This window comes from Cyprinus carpio, chromosome A18 (assembly GCF_018340385.1).
Source record: "Cyprinus carpio isolate SPL01 chromosome A18, ASM1834038v1, whole genome shotgun sequence".
In the NCBI taxonomy this organism is placed as follows: domain Eukaryota; kingdom Metazoa; phylum Chordata; class Actinopteri; order Cypriniformes; family Cyprinidae; genus Cyprinus; species Cyprinus carpio.
In genome coordinates this window covers 1533329-1557749 of record NC_056589.1, presented here as the reverse complement: position 1 = coordinate 1557749, position 24421 = coordinate 1533329, and the positions used below count along the sequence as shown (strand labels likewise).

General features: G+C 38.5%; 1 protein-coding gene across 1 annotated transcript; it reads left to right on the top strand.

Annotated features, from left to right (window-relative positions):
• The first annotated feature begins 535 nt into the window (after positions 1-535).
• On the top strand, positions 536-23410 carry LOC109048940 (nuclear pore complex protein Nup93). Its single transcript, XM_042774705.1, is given in 32 exon segments — positions 536-698; positions 1250-1446; positions 1568-1685; positions 13151-13213; positions 15094-15222; positions 16973-17047; positions 17819-17911; positions 17996-18135; positions 18614-18764; positions 18997-19017; positions 19019-19051; positions 19053-19097; positions 19099-19157; positions 19376-19541; positions 19645-19672; positions 19675-19737; positions 20777-20832; positions 20834-20884; positions 20887-20931; positions 20933-20975; positions 21056-21103; positions 21106-21181; positions 21688-21771; positions 21853-21898; positions 22163-22243; positions 22245-22280; positions 22364-22462; positions 22465-22484; positions 22974-23091; positions 23177-23218; positions 23220-23262; positions 23403-23410. Coding segments are annotated over 31 exon segments (2259 nt in total). The 5' UTR covers positions 536-698; positions 1250-1267.
• The last annotated feature ends 1011 nt before the right edge of the window (positions 23411-24421 follow it).

Genomic DNA, 24421 nt, shown 5'->3' with positions numbered 1-24421 from the left:
TTATGCACTGCCATTGCTCAGTGGTAATAATTGTCCCTGTTAGACATCAAAACAACTCAAGAACTCAAGGTCTTTTATTGTCATTCTGTACATGTTATAAGAACGAAATACTTACTCAGGACCAGCAGCGTAAAAAAAAGATAATTTAATATAAAAGCATAATTTTAGTAAAAAAAAAATAAAAATTAGTAGATATAATATGTACAGTATAGTTATAAGGTTATTGCTTTTCTTTAGGCCTTACTTAATAGTCAAAGGGGCCTCCAAAATAGGGCCCCCAAAATTATACTAATTAAATTATATGAAATTATTTTCGAGCATAATTTAGTATTATTAGTTATATTTTATAATAAATTATAATAATAATAATAGGCTTACTTATATTATACTTCATACATCACTCAATCATATATCATATGCACCATCATATCGCTGTATCATCACCTTCAGGCTTCAGTCAAATGGTTTTCCAAGTCTTATCTCACAGAAATTGTGTTACTGATATAAATTATTGTCAACAGAAACATCTGAATAAAGTTCAATCGAGTCGCGCGTGCTTCTGGGAAAAAAACAGTTTGAACCAATCAGCGCGCGTTCTCAATGGAACCCGGGAGTTCACGAGGGGGGATGTGTTTAGCATAGCGGCTAAAGTGGAAATCATCCTGTTATAGCCGCTAGAAGGATTCACATTCAGTGAGGTGGGTTGTTACATGTTCGTTAACTAATTAACGAGTTAATAGCTAGTTAACTGAAGTCTCATTTGACAGGTGTCTGTTTGGGACGCGTTTGCCAACAGCACCTCATGTCAAGTTAGCTTGCTAGCAAGTGACTGTTGTTTCACAAGCTAACATTCAGTTCATTCATTCTAATATTGTGTGCTTTCATATGTCCCATTTCATAAGAGATAGTATGCTAAATAAATGAATACGTAATGATACAGCTTATTTGACGTTATTAATTTTAGTTAATCATGTCACTGACATCCCAAAGTTAACATGATAAAGGAAGGTATGTAATTTCTATGAAATTCCCACAGTTACTTCTGTACAGTCATAATAACCTGACATCGAATGGCCTTCAAATTGTAGGTTTGTCAATATAATAAGCTTTTAGAGTTTCTTTCAGTGTTATTGTAATGGCATGAGCTGTAGTAAGTGAACAGTTAGTTACTGTGTTAACTTGCATACTGAAGACAAATGATGTGCATATCACCATGTGATATAGACATACTCTTTTGTGATGCTGTCAGGTGGTACGGGTACTGGACATGGATACTGAGGGCTTTGGGGAACTCCTGCAGCAGGCAGAACAGCTTGCGGCAGAGACCGAGGCCGTGTCTGAGTTGCCCCATGTTGAGCGAAACCTACAGGAGATCCAACAGGCAGGAGAGCGACTACGTTCCCGCACTCTCACCAGAACCTCTCAAGACACAGCTGACGTAAAAGCGTGAGTTTTCAGATTGGTTTCTGTATGTAAACTGGCATGACACTTAAATTTACTTGAAGTCATCTGAGTCAGCATACTCTTTATATCTGTATTGTTATTAATATATTTTTTTAAACTTCAGCTCCATCCTCTTGGGATCTCGGGGTCTTGACATCTTCCATATCTCCCAGCGTCTTGAAAGTCTCAGTGCAGCCACTACATTTGAGCCTCTTGAGCCAGTCAAGGACACTGATATTCAGGTTAGTGCGTGTTTTACTTGGGTTGGTGTTTGTATTCCTAGTTGCTTTTGATACTTTATATCTCCCCACTGCATCTAGTGAGATGCAGCTGTTTAATGTCACATATTTAGCCACTGCAGTAATTGTTTGAACTGTAGCATCTGTTGGTATCAAAGTGCTTTAATAATATGGATATACACTACCAATAAAAATAACTTACGCAAATGTTCAAATGTTTGAGGTTGGTAGGATTTTTAAGTATTTGTAAAATAATTATGTTATGTTCACCAAGGCTTAACTGTTTGATCAAAAATACAGGAAAATGTTATATAACACTGTTATTAAGCACTATATTACATTATAGAGCAATATTGTGAAATATTATAATATAAAATAACTTTTCCATTATATTTATTAATTAAAATGTAATTTATTCCTGTGATGGCAAAGCTGAATTTTCAGCAGGCAATACTTCAGTCTACAGTGTCACATGATCCTTCGGAGCTCATTCTAATATGAAATTTGCTGCTCAAGTAACATTTATTATTATTTTCAGTTTTTTCAGGATTCTTTGATGAATATGAACTTTTCTTACACAGCATTTTTTTGAAATATTTTGTAACAATGTGAAATATTTACTGTCACTTTTGGTAAATGTAATCCTTGTTGAATAAAGATATTAATTTCTTTAAAAAAAAAAAAAAAAATCTTACTGACCCCAAATTTGAATGGTACTATATTTGGACTTGTTCTGGTTTAATTTTAATGGTTCAGCATAATTCAGAACTGATATACTCCTGGTAAAAAATGAAAAAGACATTTAGTACATTTACTTGAAAATTGCATTGTGATGGAGATTTTTAGATAGAAAAGCAAGTTACATCTTTTTTATTTTGAGAGATGCTGTCTCTCATTGTCCTCCTTTTTTACATTTATACATGTACACTGACAGTAAAATTGAGTTTTATTACACAATTTTAATACAAATGTGCTGGTCTAATACATACATTTTTTATTTTAAGTATATTTAAATAAGTTTTATTTAATTTCTTTACTGTATTGTCTGCAAGATAAACATAATCAGATTTTGGTGATTACTGAAATTAATGTAATATGGCTCCTTTATTTTAAGTTGCTTCATTTGGAAATCATTTGCTAAGTACATGCAAACGATACTATTTTTGATAATTAAATCCTTATACTCAATCTTAATTATTTCAATTTTCATTTGCTATGAACATTTTTATAAACAAGTTCAGATTTGATTCTAATTGTTTACAAAGCAATTTTATTGCAGAATTGTATTACAACAACTTATGACTTAACGTAGAATACTATTCAAAAGTTGGGGTTAGTAATATTACTTGTGTTTTTGAAAGAAGTATCATGTTCACCAAGGCTGCATTTATTTGATCAAAAATACAGTAAAAAAAAGAATAAAAGGAAATATTGTGGTAATTAAAATATTTTTTTTCTCTTTTAATATATTTCAAAATTTAATTTATTCCTGTGTTGGCAGATGTGAATTTTTACTCAATAGTATTCATCACATAATCCTTCAGAAATCATTCTTATATGCTGATTTGGTGCTCAGGGCATTTCTTATTATTAACAGTGTTATTATTATTATTATTATTATTATTATTATTATTATTATTATTATTATATGACTGATGTGCTCCTTGACATTTTTGTGGAAACCGTGATACTTTTTTCAGTATACTTTGATTAGTAGAAAATTCAAAAGAACAGCATTTATTTGAAATATAATTTTCTTGTAACATTATAAATGTGTTACTGTCAATTTTAATTAATGCATCCTTGCACAATTAAAGCATTAATTCCTTTAAAGAGAATAAGTAAATAAATACTGAACCCCAAACATTTAGCTTTTATTATTGCTTTTCCCTGTTAGTGATGTATTCTGCAATGTTGTCTAAATAGTTTGATGAGGCATCCTGCATGACTGCCTCAGTAGAAGCCAAATAAACATTTAAACAATCTCCACACTCAGCCCATTTATAATTTGCACTATGCTGTTGCCTTCAGAGCTTGAGAGACAGGGTTGGTTTAATGGCTCTCAGTCCATTTGTATGCGTTTATCTTTATGGCAACAAGTTTTTCTGCTGTTCATGTTTTTGTATATTATCATTGCTTCTTAGTGCAGCTTCACTTGTGTGTACCATACGTAGTACCTGTTGTTTATTTTGATTTGGGCTTTGTGAAGGCATTCAGTTATACAGTGCATGCTGTGAATTGGATTATAATATGTCAGTTTGATAAGGTGTGACTTTGCTGTAGCAGTGGGTTACTGAATTCATGCATCTGTAAGAGTAATGCAGGCCTAATGGCCAAGAGATGTGACGTGGCAAAATGTGAGTCTTGACAAAGCAATTACATTTTCTAAACTTGTTTCAACAATCAAACATTGACATTACACAGCCAAGAGCATTACATCTTAAGAGTTTAGTGTTTTCACTGACAGCTGATATTGTAAATTAAAAGAACTAAATATTAAAATGAAAAATCACATTTGAACTGTGATATTTTCCTGACTTCATGAAACATAACAGTGGTTACTACGCCCCCCTGTGGATGCTGTTGATACCAGAAGATTTGTAGATTCAGATATTGCAACTGTTCTGGTACACAAACCACCAAAAGACAAATATGTGGGTTCAGAGAGGGACAGAAGGGTGGTGTTTATGGTGACTGCATTATGATATCACAGGCTTAGTGAATTATAGTGAGCTCACTGGAGCCAGGAATCAGCAGTGAAGTCAACAATGAGCTGGTAAACCACATGAAATTAAACCTGCAGTCGTTTTAAGGCTTTTTGTCCATGTCTACACCTCACGACATAGTGAGATGATTGTACTATGCTTAAATTAGCTCTAGAGAGATTTTACTGTCTAAGTGGCAAATGTGTTTACTTTTCCTGTGTGTAACGTTATACATTTTAATGCTGTGAAGTAGTGACCTAAATGTATTTACACAGAATCACAGATTAATATATCACTTACTTGAATGTTGAAGTGGATTTGACATAAACGAAAGCCTACTGGCTTAACTGCTCTTCTCACTCCATTTATTGTGCTGCAAATAATTTTTAGATTTGCATTTGAGCCATTTATGTGCGGTAGAGTTTTGGTACAAAGTTTAATCAGTATTGAGGAAGATATCAATTTTGCTTTATTAAATAGACAAAATACGAATGACAAATTTTGGCCAAAAAAAAAAAACAACTGTCAAAATATTAATCAGTTAAATTGTCTTAAAAAATAAATAATGACTCTGGACAGAGGCAGATTTTTGCAGCTGTGCTCTGTAAAACTTGTCTTAGTTATAAAATATCATATTCCTTATTTCTCAGAGTGCTTCAGTTTGAAAAGAAGCTACTTGATGAGTGTGTTTTTAGCCACAGTATCGATTGTCTGAAGTTTTAAAGTGAGTGATTGTAATAAATGCAATTTTAAAGTCCCCATTAAATCAAAATGGAAGTTGTTTTGTTTTTTTTTTTTGATTGTTTATTAGCCTTCGGTTATTCTTTTATATGGTGTTGTGCTAAAAAATGATGAAATTATTATTTTTTAGATATTATAATTCAAAACGTCTCTTAAGCCTTCTACACACTGAACAATTTTAGCAATCCTATAAAATCATTGCAAATCAAATTGTGCGACATGGATCTGACAAACTTGTGTACGACATACAGGCTGCATCCGAAAACTCTAAAATGCTGCCTTCGGAGGCAGCATTCCAAGGCAGGAAGGCATCAAGGCACGTTCAAATCCAAATTCTGCTTTACTTCCTGTCTCCGGAGGTACCTTCTTCTGATCAAATTTTGAAGGCAGCATAGATGTATCCTTCGCTGCCTTTTTGTTATCCCACAATCCTGTGCGTTCCATTCCGTGATGGTTGAGCTAAAAAAAATAAAATAAAAATGGCGTCCGAAAGTTGCATTTTGTGGTCAGTTTGTGTGTAAATGTATATTTCTGACTAACTTTTTGCTCTTTTTGATGTTAGTTCTAGTTCAGTATTATATTAATTAAATATTTGTTTAGTTATCATCAAAACTCTGTCTATTTTGTTGTAGATCTTTAAACTGTTACTCTGCTTCAGAAGCCTGTCCGAAATCAGTTTCATGAGGTGCCTTCGTGTAAAAACGCTGTCTGCAAAGTCATTGCCTCAAACGGCAGCGAGGCAGCAAGTCAGCTGCCATAAGTTTTCAGGTGCAGCCCTGGTGATTCGTAGGCTACGATGCATGTTACTATAGAAGAATAAAACGTCATCAGCATGCGCTACTGGTAAACAAAAAGAGCATGATGAATCACACTTTGGCAGTTGTAGTTTTTATGTGTGCTGAAAAAAAGTGGAAGCTGTGAAAGAGGAAAAGATAAGAGCTTGAGGTAAGCAGTTTTATGTTTTAACGCCGTGTCGCGTTGATTTCATGTCACATTTTTATTGGCTGGTCTGGAAACGTGGGTCGTAGCAGCAAACACACTAAGATGATCATGCTGAATTTTTGTGAGGTTGGCTGTTTTTGTGTGTGGTAGTAGCGAAATGATTCAGAACGTATAAATATGCTTTCCATTGAGGCAAAAGAAGTGTGGTTTTGCTCTGCAGGGCTCCAAACTGCGACTAAAACAGTCGCATTTGCGACCATAAATATTAATTTGCGAGTGACGTTTTTGCTGAGGTCGCCACTGGCGACTACCCGCCGAAAGCTCCTCAGGATTTAACGCTAAAAAACTTTTCTCATGCGGATGATTTGCTTCATTCTAGCAGCACCCCGTCTGTGATAAAACGAACTCGGGCCAAAGGTTAATACACACAACTACACCGAGTGTTGACCTGCCGCGTGTACAACAGCTTTCAGCCGAGATCGGCCCGTAGAGAAAAAGCCGTCTGTCAGCCAGAAGTGTTTTGTAGAGTCGGCGCGGCTCTGGCCCATTATCTTCTCATCGATGCCAGACTGAACCGACAGAGACACATTTCAGCCAGAATCAGCCCAAGTGTTATTGCTATCTGGGTATATATTTACATGTTATAACTTAAAAATTTGAATGTAATGCCTTTTTCCTAATTGTTTTGCGATCAAATCTTTTATGTTCACGTATTAAACTGAGACGATGCGCATTAAAGTTTTAGTGGAAAAAGAGAGTTTCAGACAGTCCTCATCTCTGCCGCACATCAGAGCTGCCGCACACAGTCTGATAAACGCAGCTCCGCTGTGCAGCGAGAGAGACGTAAGAAGGGAAAGCGCAGAAAATACAGCGTCTATTTCGTGCACAACTTGAACAAACTAGAACAGGTAAAGCTGTCAGCTGTGTGAATATTGGCAATATAGTTAACAATTCTCGTTTATAATAATTTACTAATATGGCTTCTAAACAAGATCTTGGTCTGTGTTCTTTTAATGTGTGAACTTCATTATTTGAAGTGCAACTGCCGTCGAGTAATCGCAAAAAGCTGTGTGCTTTGTCACTTTTTAATAAAAAGTACCAGCTTTAAAATTATTCCGAATTCATAACGAAATTCAAACAATACAGTTTTGGCTTTCCTTAATGGGGCAGGCGCGGTCGCTTTAGTGCCTCAGTTCAAGGGCAAGTGAACCCATTTAATCTTTCTCTTTACTAATATAGTACATAATTAACATGAATTAACATCAAAAGATAGGCTATTTTATAAGAGAGCCTACAGTACATCTTACTGAAATGTCTCATGTAGGAGGAGCCCAAGCTACACTCAGTGGCCAAGTGATGCTTATGCTCCATGATACTGGTACAGATTCTGTGTAATGAACAACTTACTGTAGATTTCAAGCTGGAAAAGACATTTAGTTCCCACTTTAAGTGAACCTTAGTTCCCAGGTCATCTACAAGATGGATTAAAATGCTGATAAAGTCAAGAAAAGATCAGACATAAACACATGACAGTATGATTAAAATGTTAAAATGTAAATAAATAAATAATAATAATCGTAAAATAAATAAAACACGTTTATTCTGTGGCACCTAAAAAAAAATTATTTGGCTCCTAAGTTTTTTTCTTATAGGAGCCAATTGCTCCTTACTCGATTTTTTTGTTTGGAGCCCTGCTTTGTGGTAAAGTGAGTGTGTTTTGTGTTCTGTGTGATGTGAGGTGCTGCAGCGTGCACACAGTCAGCGGTCCATATGCGTGATTGGCAAAGGGCGACAAAATGTATCGGACCCATATACATTCTACAAAGAATGCTATATTTTATAGTGATATTGATGAGATGAAGAGGATTTGTTTGAGATTGGGAGTTGACGAGTAGAAGAGATAACACTGGTGCCATGTAGCAACATAAATGACACAATTTTCAAACTACACATCCTCAGCATCATTATAATAACTGTTTTGCTTTAGTAACATTGAATTCATATTGAATCTAAAGGGGTAATCTGTTAGACTGCGGCTGTCATAAGATGTCAAATGTGGCTTTACCGAGCTGTGATACAAACGAAATCCTATTGGCTATTTAAAAAAGGGGGCGAGGCTGCTCGATATGTCCTTCCCTGCCATCCTAGTTGAAATTACTTCAACACATAGAATAATGTTGCGCCGTTCAAGGAACTTAAGTGAATCTTTAAAGTCCGCATGAAATCAAAATTGACTATTTACTTTACTAGCACACATAGCTAGTCTTGATGTGAACAATTAATCCATGCAAGTTAATCCGCTGAAAAAATTTGTCTTGGAAATCTTTCATCAAAATCAAAACATTTATTTCCGCTCTGGAATGGCATTCCTTTTCTGATGACATCAGTTTGACGGCTTGGGCTGAATATCATTAACCACTATGAGAGAGAGACAGAGAGGAGGGGCGCAAAAATAAAACAGCGCCCTCTATTCCATATTCCATTTCAGCTGGAAATACGTAACTACACTGATATAAGTCGGCAGCAACTTCTGGTTCACGCAGACTTTAACAATATCAATGATGATGCTAAATGATGTCTGGTTTAATATGAGTTAAAAGGAGCACTTTTGTGGTTTTATGTTGATAAATAGGTACTATAAGTCTTACTGAAGAGCCACTTGTCTTACTGAAGGGCTGTGGGGTACTTAAGATTGGGAAACATTGATCTAAACTGGTGATTATCCAAATGCTGTAAAAGACAAGGCCATTTCTGCAGCCTGTATGGGGAAAAACAATAAGAACATCACAATTTTTTTTAAAGATTTGTTTTGGCTTCATTTGAATAATATAGTACAGAACAGACAGCAAGCAATGTGGGAGAAAGGGGAACAGGATCAGAAAAGATTTATGGACAATCACTCAGCCACACCCATCAAAATGTACAGGTGACATTTAACAGAATGTGTCTTATTGGTAACCGTACAATGTCCTCAATTACTTTTTACCATAAAAGATAGAAGTATTTTCATTTGTTTGAATGTTATCAATGAAAATAGAAAATTGGCTGTTGACTCAAGTCGTGTAATGATCCACTTTCGCTTCTTGAAGGTTCGAAGTCTTCTACCCCCACCCATCTTTTCCTCTGCTTATCTCTTCTCTCCTTTTATTTCTCGCAGTCTCTATCCCTCCTCCACCTCTCCATCGTCTTTTTTTGTCAGACATATTTTTGTGGTGGGCCTGCCAGAGTGCGGCTCGTCTCTTACTGGAAGTGCACTTACTGCCTGGCACTTTCCTCACCTCCCTCCCTCCCTGCCTGAATGTGTGTGTGTGGCTGAAAATCTCTTTAGCATTTTCAGAACAACTCTGATTGACTCTAAGGGCTATGAGATTTAATATCTCCCTTTTGTTGAACTTGTGTAACTGCTCTTCCATTTATCATCTTCATTCTCGTGATGTATCTCCGCCATTGCAATCATCTATTGAAAAGATGTTCAGAATCGCATTAAACCCTCTACTGAATAAAACAAAGATGCTGCAGGTGCCGTGCTCAGAGTTGAACCATTAAAATTGTGCCGAGACATCCAGATGTGCATCGACCCTGCGAGCTAGTGGCAGTGTGTAAATTGTATATTGTGTGTGCTCCATAAGGCTGCTGAGCTGCCTGCTTGCCTGAAGACAAAGGAAATGCACGCTGCTGATGAGGCGTAGTCTCCTGCCTTTTTCTCGTCTCCTGCGTTTGCGTGTGTGGGAAAATGTGCGGTCTTCTACAACACATGTGTTTCTTTTATAAAGGCTACGTAAAATCATTTTTAATTTTAACATCACAACAGTAATGCGAACAAAGGCAGGAATGCTTTAGGTGCTTATATCATGTAGATGAAAAAGCGAACACATTAAATGATGGACTGGAAGGAGATGCACTACCCGAGCAAAATGACGCAGAATCGGATGATGCATCTCATCTTTTTCATTAACTCTCACTTCCGCTTACTTCCATCTTCTCCACAACATGCCTTTCGCACCAGAGTGTATTATCTAAGCGCACACTACAGTAGGTGCAGGATAAGTGTAAATAGCTCTACATGTGGAGTCTGATCTCTGGTCAGTGCACTCTGCTCATTAATTAAACATGACTCTTAAGAGGATTATTAGCCCAGTTTCTGGACAGGATGTCGAAAGCCATCAGGAGAGTGTGTGGTGGGGGGGATCCATTACCATAATTGCATTGCGCTAGCACAAGAGGAAAAAGGAAGGATGCAGAGATGTTTAAAAAAAGGAAGAAATGAGTGAGAGTAAAAGAGGAGGCTGGCAGAGATGCTGGAGGAGAGATGAGGAGGGGTGGACGACTGATGGTGAACAAGCACATGGATCAGGTTGAATAATGACTTCTCCTCAGATTCCCCCCCGTGTCTCTGGGCCAACTTGGTATGCTCCGCCTCCGACAATAAAGCAGCCCACAGTAACCCTGCTCGTGGCTCATATCTAGGTTCAGACCACTGGGCCGCCTTGAGGTAAAGAAGAGTGCATGTGGCGGAGACAGTGTGGGCCTCTGGTGAAGGAGGTCAGAAACGCCCTAAAAATGCACTGGCCCGCTTCTGCAAGACGAGGAAAACGGAGATGGCATGGGCAGTGGATGGGCACTCTGCTCCCAGACACTTTCTCCTCTCAGCAGCACTTTCCCTGCAGGTTAAACCAGAGCATAAGTGAGTATCACCTACATGCACATGCATTGGACAGGTTCGCTATAGTATGTTTGCCTCAGGTCAGTTGGTTTAGCCCAAAAGATGAGACTGTCACCTTCTCCAAAGGGATGATGAAGATGGCGAGGAGGATGAAGACTTGTCTGTCACACAGGAAGTGGTGTGGTTAGGGTGGGGTTCCTTCACTCCTTCTCATTGTTCAAAAGTAAAGGAAAGGAAAAAGATGGATGTATAGATCTAGAGTGGGGTGTTTGAGTTTAAATGAAATGCTTTGGGTTCGGTTTGCGCATGTATGCATGTCTTTTGTACAGCTTGGATTCGATGCCAATAAATGTCATATTTCCTGCTATATGTTGCTAAAAATGCATTATACCTGATTTCAAAATGTTTGTAAATCTACAAGGTGTTTGCATCATGAACATGTATGAATTCTATATTGTTGCATTTATTTCAATGTCTTTACTGAACATGTATGTGTATATCCTATAGTAATGACGTCTTTTGCTCATCGTGATGCACCGTTTTTATCCGTTTTTATCCGTTTTTATCCAAAACTCGCTCAATATTTGCTGCACCTTGAATCTTCCAGAAATACACGGTGCTTAATTGTATGGGATGCTGTAACCTCCCATTTCAACCTATGTTATCTGCACTTTGTATAGCTGCTTTAATGGCAGCCTTTAGTCACATTTATTTTGCTGTGGTCAGATGATTCAAAATATTCATCAAAAAAAGATATACGCATAGTTTGGCATGAATTGCACATCTGATCTCTTCTGATAAGTTTTTTTTTCTATTCGATGTGACTAATAATGTAAAAAAAATGCCATATGTAATGACACGCTTCACAGTATGTAGTAAGCATGTTCTTGGTTAAAGCATGACCCAAATGCATCCATATAAAATGTGTTCCTTTTGTCAGCTAGTGGCTCTTGGGTACTTGATGCAGAGCGTGGATGCCTGAAGGGGGCACTGTTCTGTAGCTAGCGGTTGGAGGCACGGTGACTGAGCAAGAAATAGTGCTGCTAAGTATGAAACACCCACCCACTTTACATCTCCGTATCCATCAGCTCGGCTCTTTCATTCAGATGCATCATTTAGACGTCGCAAATCAGAATATATCAATTCTCATTAACAGCTGTCAGTCAGAGTCTGGATGAGGTGATGGGGATCGTGTAATCTCCGAGGGGGAAGGAAAGGAGCAGGGAGTCATTGGTGGGGAAGGGAGGGCAGGCTTCAACTTGATCCTAAAGACTTGGATAAAAAAGGGTGTAAATGATGACCTGTGGCTAAATTTTTTAAATGAAAACTTTTATTGAGGAATTCAAGGAAACATCTCAAATCTATGTTCATTCTTTGACGATAACGTGGTGTGTTTTTCACGACATGACCTTATTCAGTAAAAATCAAACCTGGACAATGTGCCTGATGCTTTTTTGACTCCATCCTTGTTGTAATAATAAAAGCCAGTGGTTGCAGGTTCCAGTTCAGAGGTCGCGTTTCTCTCCATCCTTCGAATATTGGCTTTTCAGCGGTCTGATGATCCTCCAAACCCATCAGAACCAGCTTCCTCCTTCCATCAGTACCACTCCCTATCCCAACCCCCACTCAATGTGTGTGTGTTGCACGTCATTCCAGTGACTTCTCTGTCCTCAAGATCAGCTTCTGGATCTTTCTGTTCTGTGTTTAATCAAAACAAATGCAGGTGTGTGTGAGTGTTCGTTACCCAGCTGTACATCAAGTACGATCACTCCTAGTACATCCGTATAGGTTGCTCGAGCTGCACACTTAGCATCCAGTCAGATAATGTAGCTTGTGTATCTGTGGAGGTTACTGATGTGTGCTTTTTCCATCTGTGATCGAAAAAAAGATGACGTTTTAGATGATGATGGCCCATAATTAGATATAACCAGCTGTTGGCTTTATGATTTCCAGTGGGTTACATTCTAGTCAGGGTTTAGACTGGTTTTAACTGTCAGTAGTCCGAGAGTGGTAGATCGGTGGAAACCAAGCAGTCTGAACCACATTTTTTCATACCCGTCCATGTGTAGAAATGTGGTTCACAAAGTGTTTGCATGAATGCGGTGTTTCTTAAATGTGCAGTATATTTAGTACACTCGAGAACGTGGTGAACCAAAGCTTTGCTGATCCTACTCTGACCAGTCGAGAGCGGCCATTTTGGGCGAGTGGTTTCTTGCACAGAGTCGATCCTAAGCATATTTTTAGCAGCGATTTCGATAATGATGGCAATTCTCCATCTCTGGCCTGTGGCGTTTGCATCTTGGAGGAAGTATGGAGACAAGGAGAGAGAATGGGAGAGAGGGCGTGTGCTCTGCATGCAGAAAAGTGGAAAGTAGGTTGCAGTACGTTTAACCTCCATGCTGTGTCTCTTGTTCCAGGGCTTTCTGAAGAACGAGAGAGACAATGCATTGCTGTCAGCCATCGAGGAATCACGCCGCAGGGTGAGCATCTTCCTTTACGTTTCTATATCCTTTTGCATCCATTTATTTGCTCAGTCGATCAAACCATGTCTTTTTGTCCAGTGTAGAGAAAATGAACAGGATTTTTAACAACATAAACTTCAGTGCAACTACATCCCGTATTGGCCAAATATTTCAAATTTGCACAATTCATCTGAAAGCTCCTTTAAAACAGTCTCCTACTGAGAGTTGCCTGAGGTTGTAGCTCTTTCAGTTTTAGGTCAAATCCCCTTTTCCCCTTGTTGCCTCTTCAGCCTCTGTCAGTGAGGTAAAAACAGGCTCTTTCACCTGTTATTATCCATTTCTTAGCAGCGAGCTGCTCTCTGCCAGGTAATCTCCCATCTAGCTATCCTCTCAGTCTAGTCATCAAACCTCTTAGGAGGAGGAATGTCAGCAAAGAGATGGACAGAGGATAGTTTGCTCACCAAAGAAGAGGTGTTACACTCACGACACAGATGGCCTATGTGGCAACATGTCTCTGGTGAAAGTTTTGGGTCCTCAAGAACTACAGGATAATTTAGATCCCTCACTAGCAGGATCAAAAACAACTTTTTGCCATACACTTTGTATTTAAAATGATCTATCTATCTATCTATCTATCTATCTATCTAAAATATGTGGGAATATTTTCTTACAGGCCACTAAAACTATGTTTTTGCATGATTTATATATTTAGAATTTAATAAATTCCATTTGACAGTGAAATTATTTAGTTTCATGTCATATTTGTGATACAGCCAGTCACCATCTATAATGGTACCTGTCAGAAAAACAGATTATTTCTTGTTTTTGTATTTTAATATGAGGAATATTCCATATATGTAACAAATTTTATTCTTTAGGATATATCAGTCACGCATAGAGAGCTGGGCAAAACTAGGCTTAGCAACCTGAAGTTTTTCTGTAGCAGACCATTTATACGGTTTTGGTTTTGAATCTTGCATGTCACTTACATCAGCATGTGTCAAACAATCATTCTTAAAATTTGGTATAAACCATTTAAACTGCAGTTCCTAATAAAGTTGCTGTAGAAGTTTTTTCTTTCTGCTCTCTGATGTCAAATTTTGTTTTTGTACTTGCATTTGTTTTTTTTTTTGTTTTTTTTGTTTTTTTAATTTTCAACCCCAAGTGAGAGTGTAGTAAATTGCTGGATGATTAATAGCTTTTTTGACCTAGCAAAATCATCTGGAGTACAGTTAGTTCCTGAAGTGCTTATAAAGCCATATACTATTGTTTTCCCCCTAAAACAAAAAGCCCCTGAGTGTTTTTTACTCTTGAAGTTTTACCTGATTCCCATTAACTTCAGCACGTCAGACTGATAATATCTCACTCTATCCATCATTATGCTTGATTCCAAAATCTCTTCCTCCAGAGTTCAGAAGCCTTTTTAATTAGAACGCTCGCAATTATCACACGTCGATCCGCCGGGACCGAGTAAAATAGACGAAAGGTCTTCGGATTCAATCAGGGTACGGGCTAAATCTGTAGTAGGCGTGAAGACAGACCCAGATAGCGGCACAGTTCCATTAGCGAGGCCTCCACACATCCAGGCTTTAGCGGGCCAGACCCAGTTTGAGTCTCCCCAGGCCCAGCTCTCGTTCCTTGTCCCTTGGAGGTGGGATTGGGGGAGGGGTGAAGATAGTGGTGGCCGTTAGCACTTATTGTGCACAGCATGTTTCCCAGATCCAGGCTGTTCCTTTCTACTCCGCTAGCTATTTTTAATGCGTCATGTGTTGCGTAACCTATATATTTGCAGAAGGCTTTGTAGTTTCAACTCGTTTTACTCTCATTGACCACATGCTTTTTTTATGTGAGAGTTGTTCCTTATCCCCTCTATTTCACTCATTCTGTCTTTCTTGCAGACATTTCTGCTGGCGGAGGAGTACCACAGAGACTCTATGTTGGTGCAGTGGGAGCAGGTGAAGCAGAGAGTGTTGCATACCCTGCTGGGAGCTGGAGAGGATGCACTGGACTTCAGCCAGGAAGTGGAGGTCTGAGGAACAACATGCCACATGAAACACAATACACATGCACGATAGATATGATATGAGCTCCCTTGTATATGTAATGGCACACATTCAACCTCACTTCACACAATTGGCGTATCCGTGAAGTACACATGTTCTCATTTAGCATCTAAGGAGCTTGTTCAGATCTGTTGGCATGATACACCCAGCCTGTGGGTATATTTGGCCTGAATCTGAGTGTCAGTGAAATCTTATCTGGCAAAAGCTTTTCTTGTAGTACTTTTCAGAAAATGACATTTAAACCTGATTGTCATTTCAAATCGTTATGTAAAGATATCATCCATTTGGCCTTAAAGTCAATAATGCAGTACTAGCATCACCGAATGGATTATTAAAAGTATATTTTTCTCTCGTGTATGATGTAAGCATATTGATATAAACGAAATCTACATTAAATGCATACATATATATTTAGTTTTAGTTTTATGTTTGTGTATATAGAGATTTAGACTTAGCTATATATAGATGTGTGTGCATAAAATGTTAGATTTCATTTTATATTCTTATAGTTTTTTGTATATATATATTATGTATATATATTATATTATATATATATATAGAGAGAGAGAGAGAGAGAGAGAGAGAGAGAGACATTAAGCTTTTTTAAATTTATATTATATATTTTTAGCTTTTAATCTAGTATGTTATATTCATATGCTCACAGCATACTAAAGTAAAAAAAAAATCAGTCATATGACAGTAAGATGGGATGACAATGGCTGCTTTTAGAGGGTATTATTCATAAAATAGATGCTCTTTTGGCAGCATTGCTCACATTTCTGCTGTAACAAAATGGAGAGGTGAGTAAGAGGGAAGGATGTAGAAAACATCAAACATTGAAGATGACAAGCAATCCTCTTCTAAATAATATATACAAAAAAAAAATCACTTTCATGTCCTTAAGCGGAACAATAGTCTGTCTAGGGCAAACAAAGACAGTCTTTTTGAGATGGCGAAACCTTAGAATATGCTTTTGTCTTTCCTTTTATTTTTCTATAAAAGATTTAGGAAAATGTTTTGTTTTTGTGTGAATTTGGACACAAACGCGCACATGTTTGTGCTCTAGGAGATTTTTGACTGCTGTCCTGCTGCTTTAATTATTAAACAGCAGTTAAATTTTCCATGTGTGACCTGCTGTTCACTTCCTGTACCACCAGCCTGGGTCGCCCCCTCCCCGCTACATAGTCACACAAACTACAACGCCTCAGTGGCTTTCTTGCCGGGCTGTTCATGTAATTTGCTACTGAGTATTGTGTGTGTGTGTGTGTGTGTGAGAGAGACAGAGAGAGAGTGTTGAAAATCATTTCAATTAAAAACACCATATGCTTTATCTATGTCAAATCTTTTATTTACATGTGACATTTTTCTTTGGAAGAGATAAATTCATGTCCACATATACAATTTAAGGTTTCTCTCTCTCTCTCTCTCTCTCTCTCTCTCTCTCTCTCTCTCTCTCTCTCTCTCTGTGTATTCACAGTACTGAGCTGTGTGCTCTCAAGCGTGAGTTATGTTCTTCACAATAGCTTCACGCTACATCGGTCGCTGCATTTAGATTAAAACAACTCTCTGAGATAAACGCAGCTTGTGCACTTGTCAAACCCACGCCTTAACAGGCGCACATATGCACACCTACACACGTATAGAATATTAATTCGGTCTTGTTGTGTAGACATCCTTGTTTGTGCCTTAACGACGGTTGCTATGTGCCCCACAGCCCAGTTTTGTGAGCGAGGTCGGAGTTCCAGGACGCAGTGCACTGGACAGTATGGAAGCTGCCTACAGCCGACAGGTTTGTAGAAAGCCATGCGTATACAACATAAGCACACATATAATGAAAAATAAAAATAAAAACTAATTCAAAATATCTATAAATAAAAAAAATCTTTATAAAACATTTTGTATATTTTATTTATTTGTGTATGTGTATAATAACAATACTTGCATGAACTTAATCAACATAACACTATAATAATCAGTAGAAAGTACTGAAACATCACACAGAGGAGGAATTGGATGACATCAATATGGTCACTAATAAATCAGCAATCTTAGTTATAAGACATGTTAAAAAAAAAAGACTGGCTCATAGTTACTCAGAATACCTTTTCATTTAGTTAAGCTTAGCTTTTCTTTCAGTCAGTTAACTAGACACAAGAATAAATGTGTTGTGTTTTGCAAGCCTAGCTAGATTGATCGGAAAAATTGATTGGCTGGAAATAAGCATGATGGGTAAGCTTCCAATCGGGCCATAAAAGGGAGGACTGTCTCTCACTCTCTCCTCCTTTGTTCTCTTTTTTTTTTTTTTTTGTCAGATCTCTCTTTTATTGCCTTTTTTTTTTTTTTTAGTCATGTGTCACCACATCGCCTGCGGAGTCATCTTCCTGATCTTTGTGCTCTTTTTCGAAGACCTTCTAAACATTTTCATCCTGTTTGTTTTGTTTTTCGTCATCCTACACTTCACTTCCAGATCGTAGCGGATACACCTATGGAGAGCTCAGCCTTAGACAGCAATCAGTCTTTGACCTTCATTCTCCATTTGCATTTTTCCTCTTTCGTTTAGATCTATATCTTCAATGAGAAGATAGTAAATGGGCATCTTCAGCCCAACCTGGGAAATCTCTGTGCCTCAGTAGCTGAAAGCCTGGATGATAAGGTATGTCGCATTCGGCCTGGCTTCAATGTGGGGTTATTGCTTTAATAGCGATTCTGTAAAGTATTTTTGTGCATGTGCTTGCAGAATGTGTCAGACACGTGGCTCATGGTGAAGCAGATGACAGACGTTCTGTTGGTGCCGGCAAAGGACACACTGAAGAGTCGAGTGTCTGTAGACATGCAGATGGCCTTCGTCAGACAAGCCCTGCAATTCCTGGAGAACAGGTGAGAAAAAGAAAATCCAGCTTGCTCTTTGATTAGAGGGATAATATTGGCACAAACTAATTTTAAGTAGTGATGTAGCAATGTTGAAAATACCAGTATAGACGAAAATTGTTTTTATGCTACTGTCAGTTTTATGATTGTCTGTTTAATAGGAATATATCTTGGGAATTAATACAATTAATTTCAGGAACATTTGTGCATATTGATTCTGTGCACTGCTCTAAAATATCTAGGGTTAGATTTTGTTCTTATGTTGGTTAAAACTTGGTAACTTCTGTTAAACAGCTTCACAAATCAGTCTGAATGTCTTATTAGTGAGTCAGTCTGAATCAAAACTATTATTATATATATATATTTTTTGCTTATTTAGTTAACTATAACAGGGTTATGGGATAAAACATTTAAATTCACTGGCCAGAAAGTTAGTAACCCAGGATGTACTTTTATTCACTAGAAAAATGTGTGTCTCCTTCTGCAGCTATAAAAATTACACTATGGTCACTGTTTTTGGGAATCTGCACCAGGCTCAGTTGGGTGGAGTACCCGGCACTTATCAGCTCGTATGCAGCTTACTGAACATCAAGCTGCCGACCCCGCTGCCAGGGCATGCAGGTACTGCAGCAGAACGTGTCCACACCACACAGCACAGGCAGCACTACATCATACAGACTAGATGTCTTCACTGCAGATACTCTCGAGTGAACTGCGCAGAGTGTGGCTTGCCATAGTTTAGATAACAGCAGTGGATTCTCCCTGCATGGGCCAATAAGCTGCTTATTCTAGACTTGAAAGTAAAAAGGGGGTAAATGGACGCAGTGTGACCCAAGGATAAACCCTGCTGCTTGTGTATGTGTGTAACAGGACGGCGAGGTGGAGGGACATCCCAGTGTGGGCTCTGATCTATTTCTGCCTGCGTTTGTGGAGACCTGTCTGCCACCATGCAGGTGGTGAACAGGGCACAAGCATCAGCTGGGTGACTTTAAGATCTGGTTTCAGGAGTACATGAACAGCCCTGACCGACGGTGAGAGCGCACATACCACACCCTTCCCAAAAACTAGATCACATCCTAAGAGGACTATTTCTCTTCTGTTTTTTGGTAACTACTTCTGTCTCTTGTGCGTTTGACCCAGCTTGCTCCCTTTTCATCTCTCATGCACAAGTTTATCTTAAAACTGAACAATCCAGTAAATTTCTTTAAGGATTCAATATATATTTATTCAACTGCACCGTTCTTCTCAGTTTGTCTCCAGCTACAGAGAATAAGCTGCGACTTCATTACCGACGTGTGCTGAGGAACAGTGCCGACCCCTACAAGCGTGCAGTCTACTGCCTTATTGGAAAATGCGACATCGGCGACAATCATGGAGAGGTGGCCGATAAGACAGAAGACTACCTGTGGCTCAAGGTCAGATATAGTGATAGATACAGACTTTATTGTATATAAGAGGTCACGTTATAGTTAATATTTTTTACTAATGTTTTGAGCCATGTTCTGTGTCCACTACCAGCTGAATCAAGTGTGTTTTGATGAGGACGGAGCAGTTCCCCTCAGGACAGAATGACTCTAGCCCAACTTCAGAAACAGCTGCTGGAGGACTATGGTGAGACTCACAGTATTCACGTTTACTCAAACTTCCAACATTTTTAAGTGGATCACATATTCAGTCCAAAGCTGATTTTAACAAAAAAAGATTGTACACTGTTCTGTGACGGACAGGTTTCAGCTGGATTTGAACAGATTCCGAGAAAACACACCCATTTGTGAAAACTGGGGGGGAAAATTGTTGTCACAAGGGGATCCTAACAACTTCTATTAAACTGGATTAAGTTGACTATACTTGTAAATAATATTATAGTTACAAAAATCCAGGCAATATATCTTAATGCATTAGGAGAGATCTCAACTCTATAAAAAACAGTGGTCTTTCTCAATGAGTGCAACTCGGGTCAAATTATTCCATACAGCTTAGCCAATAATCCTCCCACTTATCTTTAGATTCACTCGAGTCCTAAAGGAAGATATTTAAATGGGCATTTGAAAGACTAGGAAGTTAGTCAGCATGCAAAACCCCCCCTATTCAGTCCTCTGCCAGTGTGCCTAGCCCCAGATAAAAGTGTATGTCATTGTGCTGCTTTCCCCTCATGGCTTAAACTTCTCCTCGCCCAGTTTAAAAAAGGCATCCGCTTAGTTTTTCTTCCACCTGTAGGCCTGATGAGTCAGTCTTATCTCGCTGCCGCTCCTGCAGTACACCACATTTAAGACTCCCTCTATTGCTGATAAGACTGCTTCACTCCCAGCTGCTCTGCCATTAAGCTCCATGCAAAAGTCACAGCAGGTCCTTTTCAATGCTGTTTTAAGACGTCAGTTTTTTTAAAGGCAATTTAAATGAGGGGGATTATTTCAACTTTTGCAAATGGAAATGAAACAGCCTATTTAAGCACTTCACAGCTGAGGAAGATTTATGTGGAACCTATTACTCGCTTAAAGAAGCATTCAAATTCCTTAAGTTTACACATTCTTACTGGCTGCATTTGCATGTGCACATTCCCAATGTCGTTTATATTGTTCTGTAAGTGGTTTTGGATTATCCCAAACGCTCTAAAGGTGTTTGGCATTATTTGAATTGTGTTTTTCTGCAGGTGAGTCCCATTTCTCGGCCAGCCACCAGCCATTCCTGTACTTCCAGGTGCTTTTCCCTGACTGCACAGTTTGAGGCGGCCATAGCATTCCTTTTCCGAGTGGAGCTGTGCGTCTGCGCAGCCATGCCGTTCATGTAGCTCTTGTGCTGTATGAAACTCAAACTGCTGCTCAAATCATCAGGCCAGAGTGCACAACTCTGTAAAGTTCTGATCAATGAGTTATAATTAAAAAATTGTATCCGGTTTCTGTTCTAAAGAGGTTTTCTGGTCTCTTCTCAGTGAGTCAGGAGGCTGGAGATCCTCCAATGGTGCGAAGGCTCAACTTCATCAGCTGCTTATGCTCTACACTCGCAAGTTTGAGTCCACAGACCCACGAGAGGCCCTGCAGTACTTCTACTTCCTCCGGTAACCCCAGCTGATGTTATTGGGTCATTTAGGGTAACATGCTGAAAGAGCTGATCTCAAATCAGTCATGTTAAACAGCTCTTGAGCAAATATAACACACCAGACCTGTTCTAAAATCAACTTGTTTCCTGTTTGATCAGTGGCTGTACTGTAAGTCATGTCTTTTTTTTTTATATATAATTAGTGAGATAAATCTCTGTGTGGGGATAGATTAAAGTGTCATGAATAACTCAGAACCTTCCACGAATGATGAATAATTAAACCTGTTCCATGCCCCTGAATTCGATGGTGCTAACTCGACCCATTGTTTTAAGAGACCTCACAGGCACCGTTACAAAAAGGAAACGGTTGATCTTCTAAAGGTTTTTTATCTCAGGGTTTGCATGCGTATCACAAACCAAACACGTTCCTTTGTGCAGGTCCAAGTGCTTTTCGTGCTACAAATGGCATAATCACTGTACTTTACTGAGTTAAAACTCACAATCACTGTTCCTGATTGGCCACAGGAATGAAAAGGACAGTCAAGGAGAAAACATGTTCATGCGCTGTGTCAGCGAGCTAGTCATCGAGAGTCGGGAGGTAAGAAACAAGCTCATTGGAGGAGTTTTCTACAGACTAATTGCTATTATCATTACATAATTTCTGTTAAATACTTAACTCTCTTCCTGTAGTTTCGATATGCTTCTTGGAAGACTCGAAAAAGATGGAAGCAGAAAGGTATGTTGGAGGCTTCTGTTGTAATATCACTTGACGATTTTGTAGAAAGCAAACGTGCCACACAGTTCTTTCTCGATAAGTCATTGTGCACACGCTCGTTCGTTATTTGGTTCGTTCAGCCTTACAGGGTTGTGTAGAATGTGCTATTGTCTCAAAGGCCTTTAAATCACAATCTGGCCTTTCATGCTCAGTGCAATTTGACAACACCATTGTGCATTCAGAGTCTTCCTCAGCTCTAAGCAGTGTTTGTTTGAATCCCTTCAGCCCGGCGTATCTGACAAGTTTGCCGGAGACACGCGGGCCATCATTACCAAGGTGGCATCGGAGGCTGAGAACAAAGGGCTGTTTTGAGGAGGCCGTCAAATTGTACGAGTTAGCCAAGGTAAGATAAGTTGTGACGTGCTGTTGGGTTCCATTAGTCTCGTGATGATTGTGCCTAAAGCATCTCTTCTTTTTCTGCATCAGAACGCTGATAAGGTTCTGGAGCTGATGAACAAATTGGTTGAGTCCAGTTATCGCTCAGTCATCGAGCCCCAGTCCAACAAAGAGCGACTCAAAAACATGGGGCAGTGGCTATTGCTGAACGGTGAGCATTTCGTACAAAGACCTCTTAAAAAACTATGAAAGCCCTTTTCTGCCCTAAAGTATGAAAAAAAAAATGTATCTAACAATTGTAACTTTACTTCTCATAATTGATCATAATCCCAATATCTTACTACTATGCCTCTCCAAATACTATGTTGTCTCCTAATTGCAACTGTATACAGTATCTCAAAATTGTTACTGTAGATCTCTCAATTGTGACTTTATATTTTTGCAGTTGCAACATTGTTTCGTGTAGTAGTGATTTATATCTTCCAAATTTACTTTAATTCTTTCAAAGTGACTGTTTCTTGCAATTGTGACATTATATCTAAATGCAACTTTATTTCTTTTTTTAAATGTTATCTGACAGGTACTTTAATTTTGAGACAGAAACAGGCTTCCATTATGAACCTCCATCATGGGTATTTTTGGTCTTGTAGATTGTGGTTTCATTGAACACAAAATGGTTTCTTGTATTCCTTGAGCACAGTTACCGTACTAATGGTATAGCTGGGGAGAAGACTGTGGACAGCACCTTCTACCTGCTTCTGGATCTCATGACGTTCTTTGATGAATACCACGCCGGCCACATAGACCGAGCCTACGATGTAAGTCACCTATAAGACCCCTGCTGACCTTGGGCACATGCTGCCAGGCACTAAACTTTATTTTTTGTTCCATTCCTGTGGTCAGGTGATTGAGAGGCTAAAGCTGGTTCCCTTAAGTCAGGAGAGTTGTTGAGGAACGGGTTGCGGCCTTCAGAAAACTTCAGCGACGAGGTAAGAGATCTGAAAAGTATTATCATAAATTACCTACTTGCTGTAATTTTCAAATTCTAAGCTGTTGTGTTGTTTCAGGTGACCCCAAATTAACAAGATGTTCTTACGTCTTTTTCAAATCTTTGCTTTTTTGTGTTGAGTTGACTAAAATCTAGTCTGTATAATTTTTTTAATGACCAGAATAGAGACCTTTATTCTCATGACATGTCTCTCCAATTGGGTCCTAATCTTTCCACAGATAAGACATAATTTTGTCAGAGGTTCTTCTGGCCACAATGAATATCCTGTTCACACACAGTACAAGCGGTCTTAAAGGGGCTGCAGAGCAGGTACGCCAGGAAGACCTCAGCGTACCCTAGAGGACAGAGACATGGTAAGACACATTTTTAATAAGATAAAATGATTGCTTTAATCAACTATAAAGCTAATCCTGAGTCCATTATTCACTGGACACTGGACACACACTATGATGATGCATGTTAATCGCTGATTAGCTCTTCTCAAGTGTGTTGTGACCACCTGCGGTTGCATTTGGTACTTACTTTCCCTCTGAGCAGCTGCTGCGCAGGTCAAGCCCGGGCTTCTGATCACATTTGCGGGAATGAGTCCGTATCGAGGGATGGCTGGAGATACCAATGCCAGACTGGTTTCAGATGGAGGTCCTAATGAACTGAAACTCCCCACTTCACCCTTCTCCAGCAGCTGTCTTTCATTGTCCTCATTCCATCATTACTTTTGTCATCTTAAATTTGTGGTGTTTTTTTTCCATTATTTGAAATAAAATAAAAATGAAATTCAGTTTTGTTTCATTTTCATTTATTTTTTATCCATAAACCTCTTTTTTTTCCCCAGTTTTTTTATTTTATATGTGACATTGTTGTTTTGTACTGCATTTCAGTTTTCAGTTTTTCATTTTCATTTAGTTTTCATTTGAGTTGCATATCATTTCATTTTAAAAGCTATAGTCTCATATAAAGGCTATATGAAAAAACTAATCAAATACACTATTACAGTTTATCCCTCTTGAAGTCCAAGATCAATTCAATAAGAAATCCAGTGCAAACAATCAATGTTGCACAATCTCCTGACAATTTGTATTCTTTATTATATTATTAACAGTAAGATTAGTCACTGAATTTGGCGGCAACCAACAATCTGT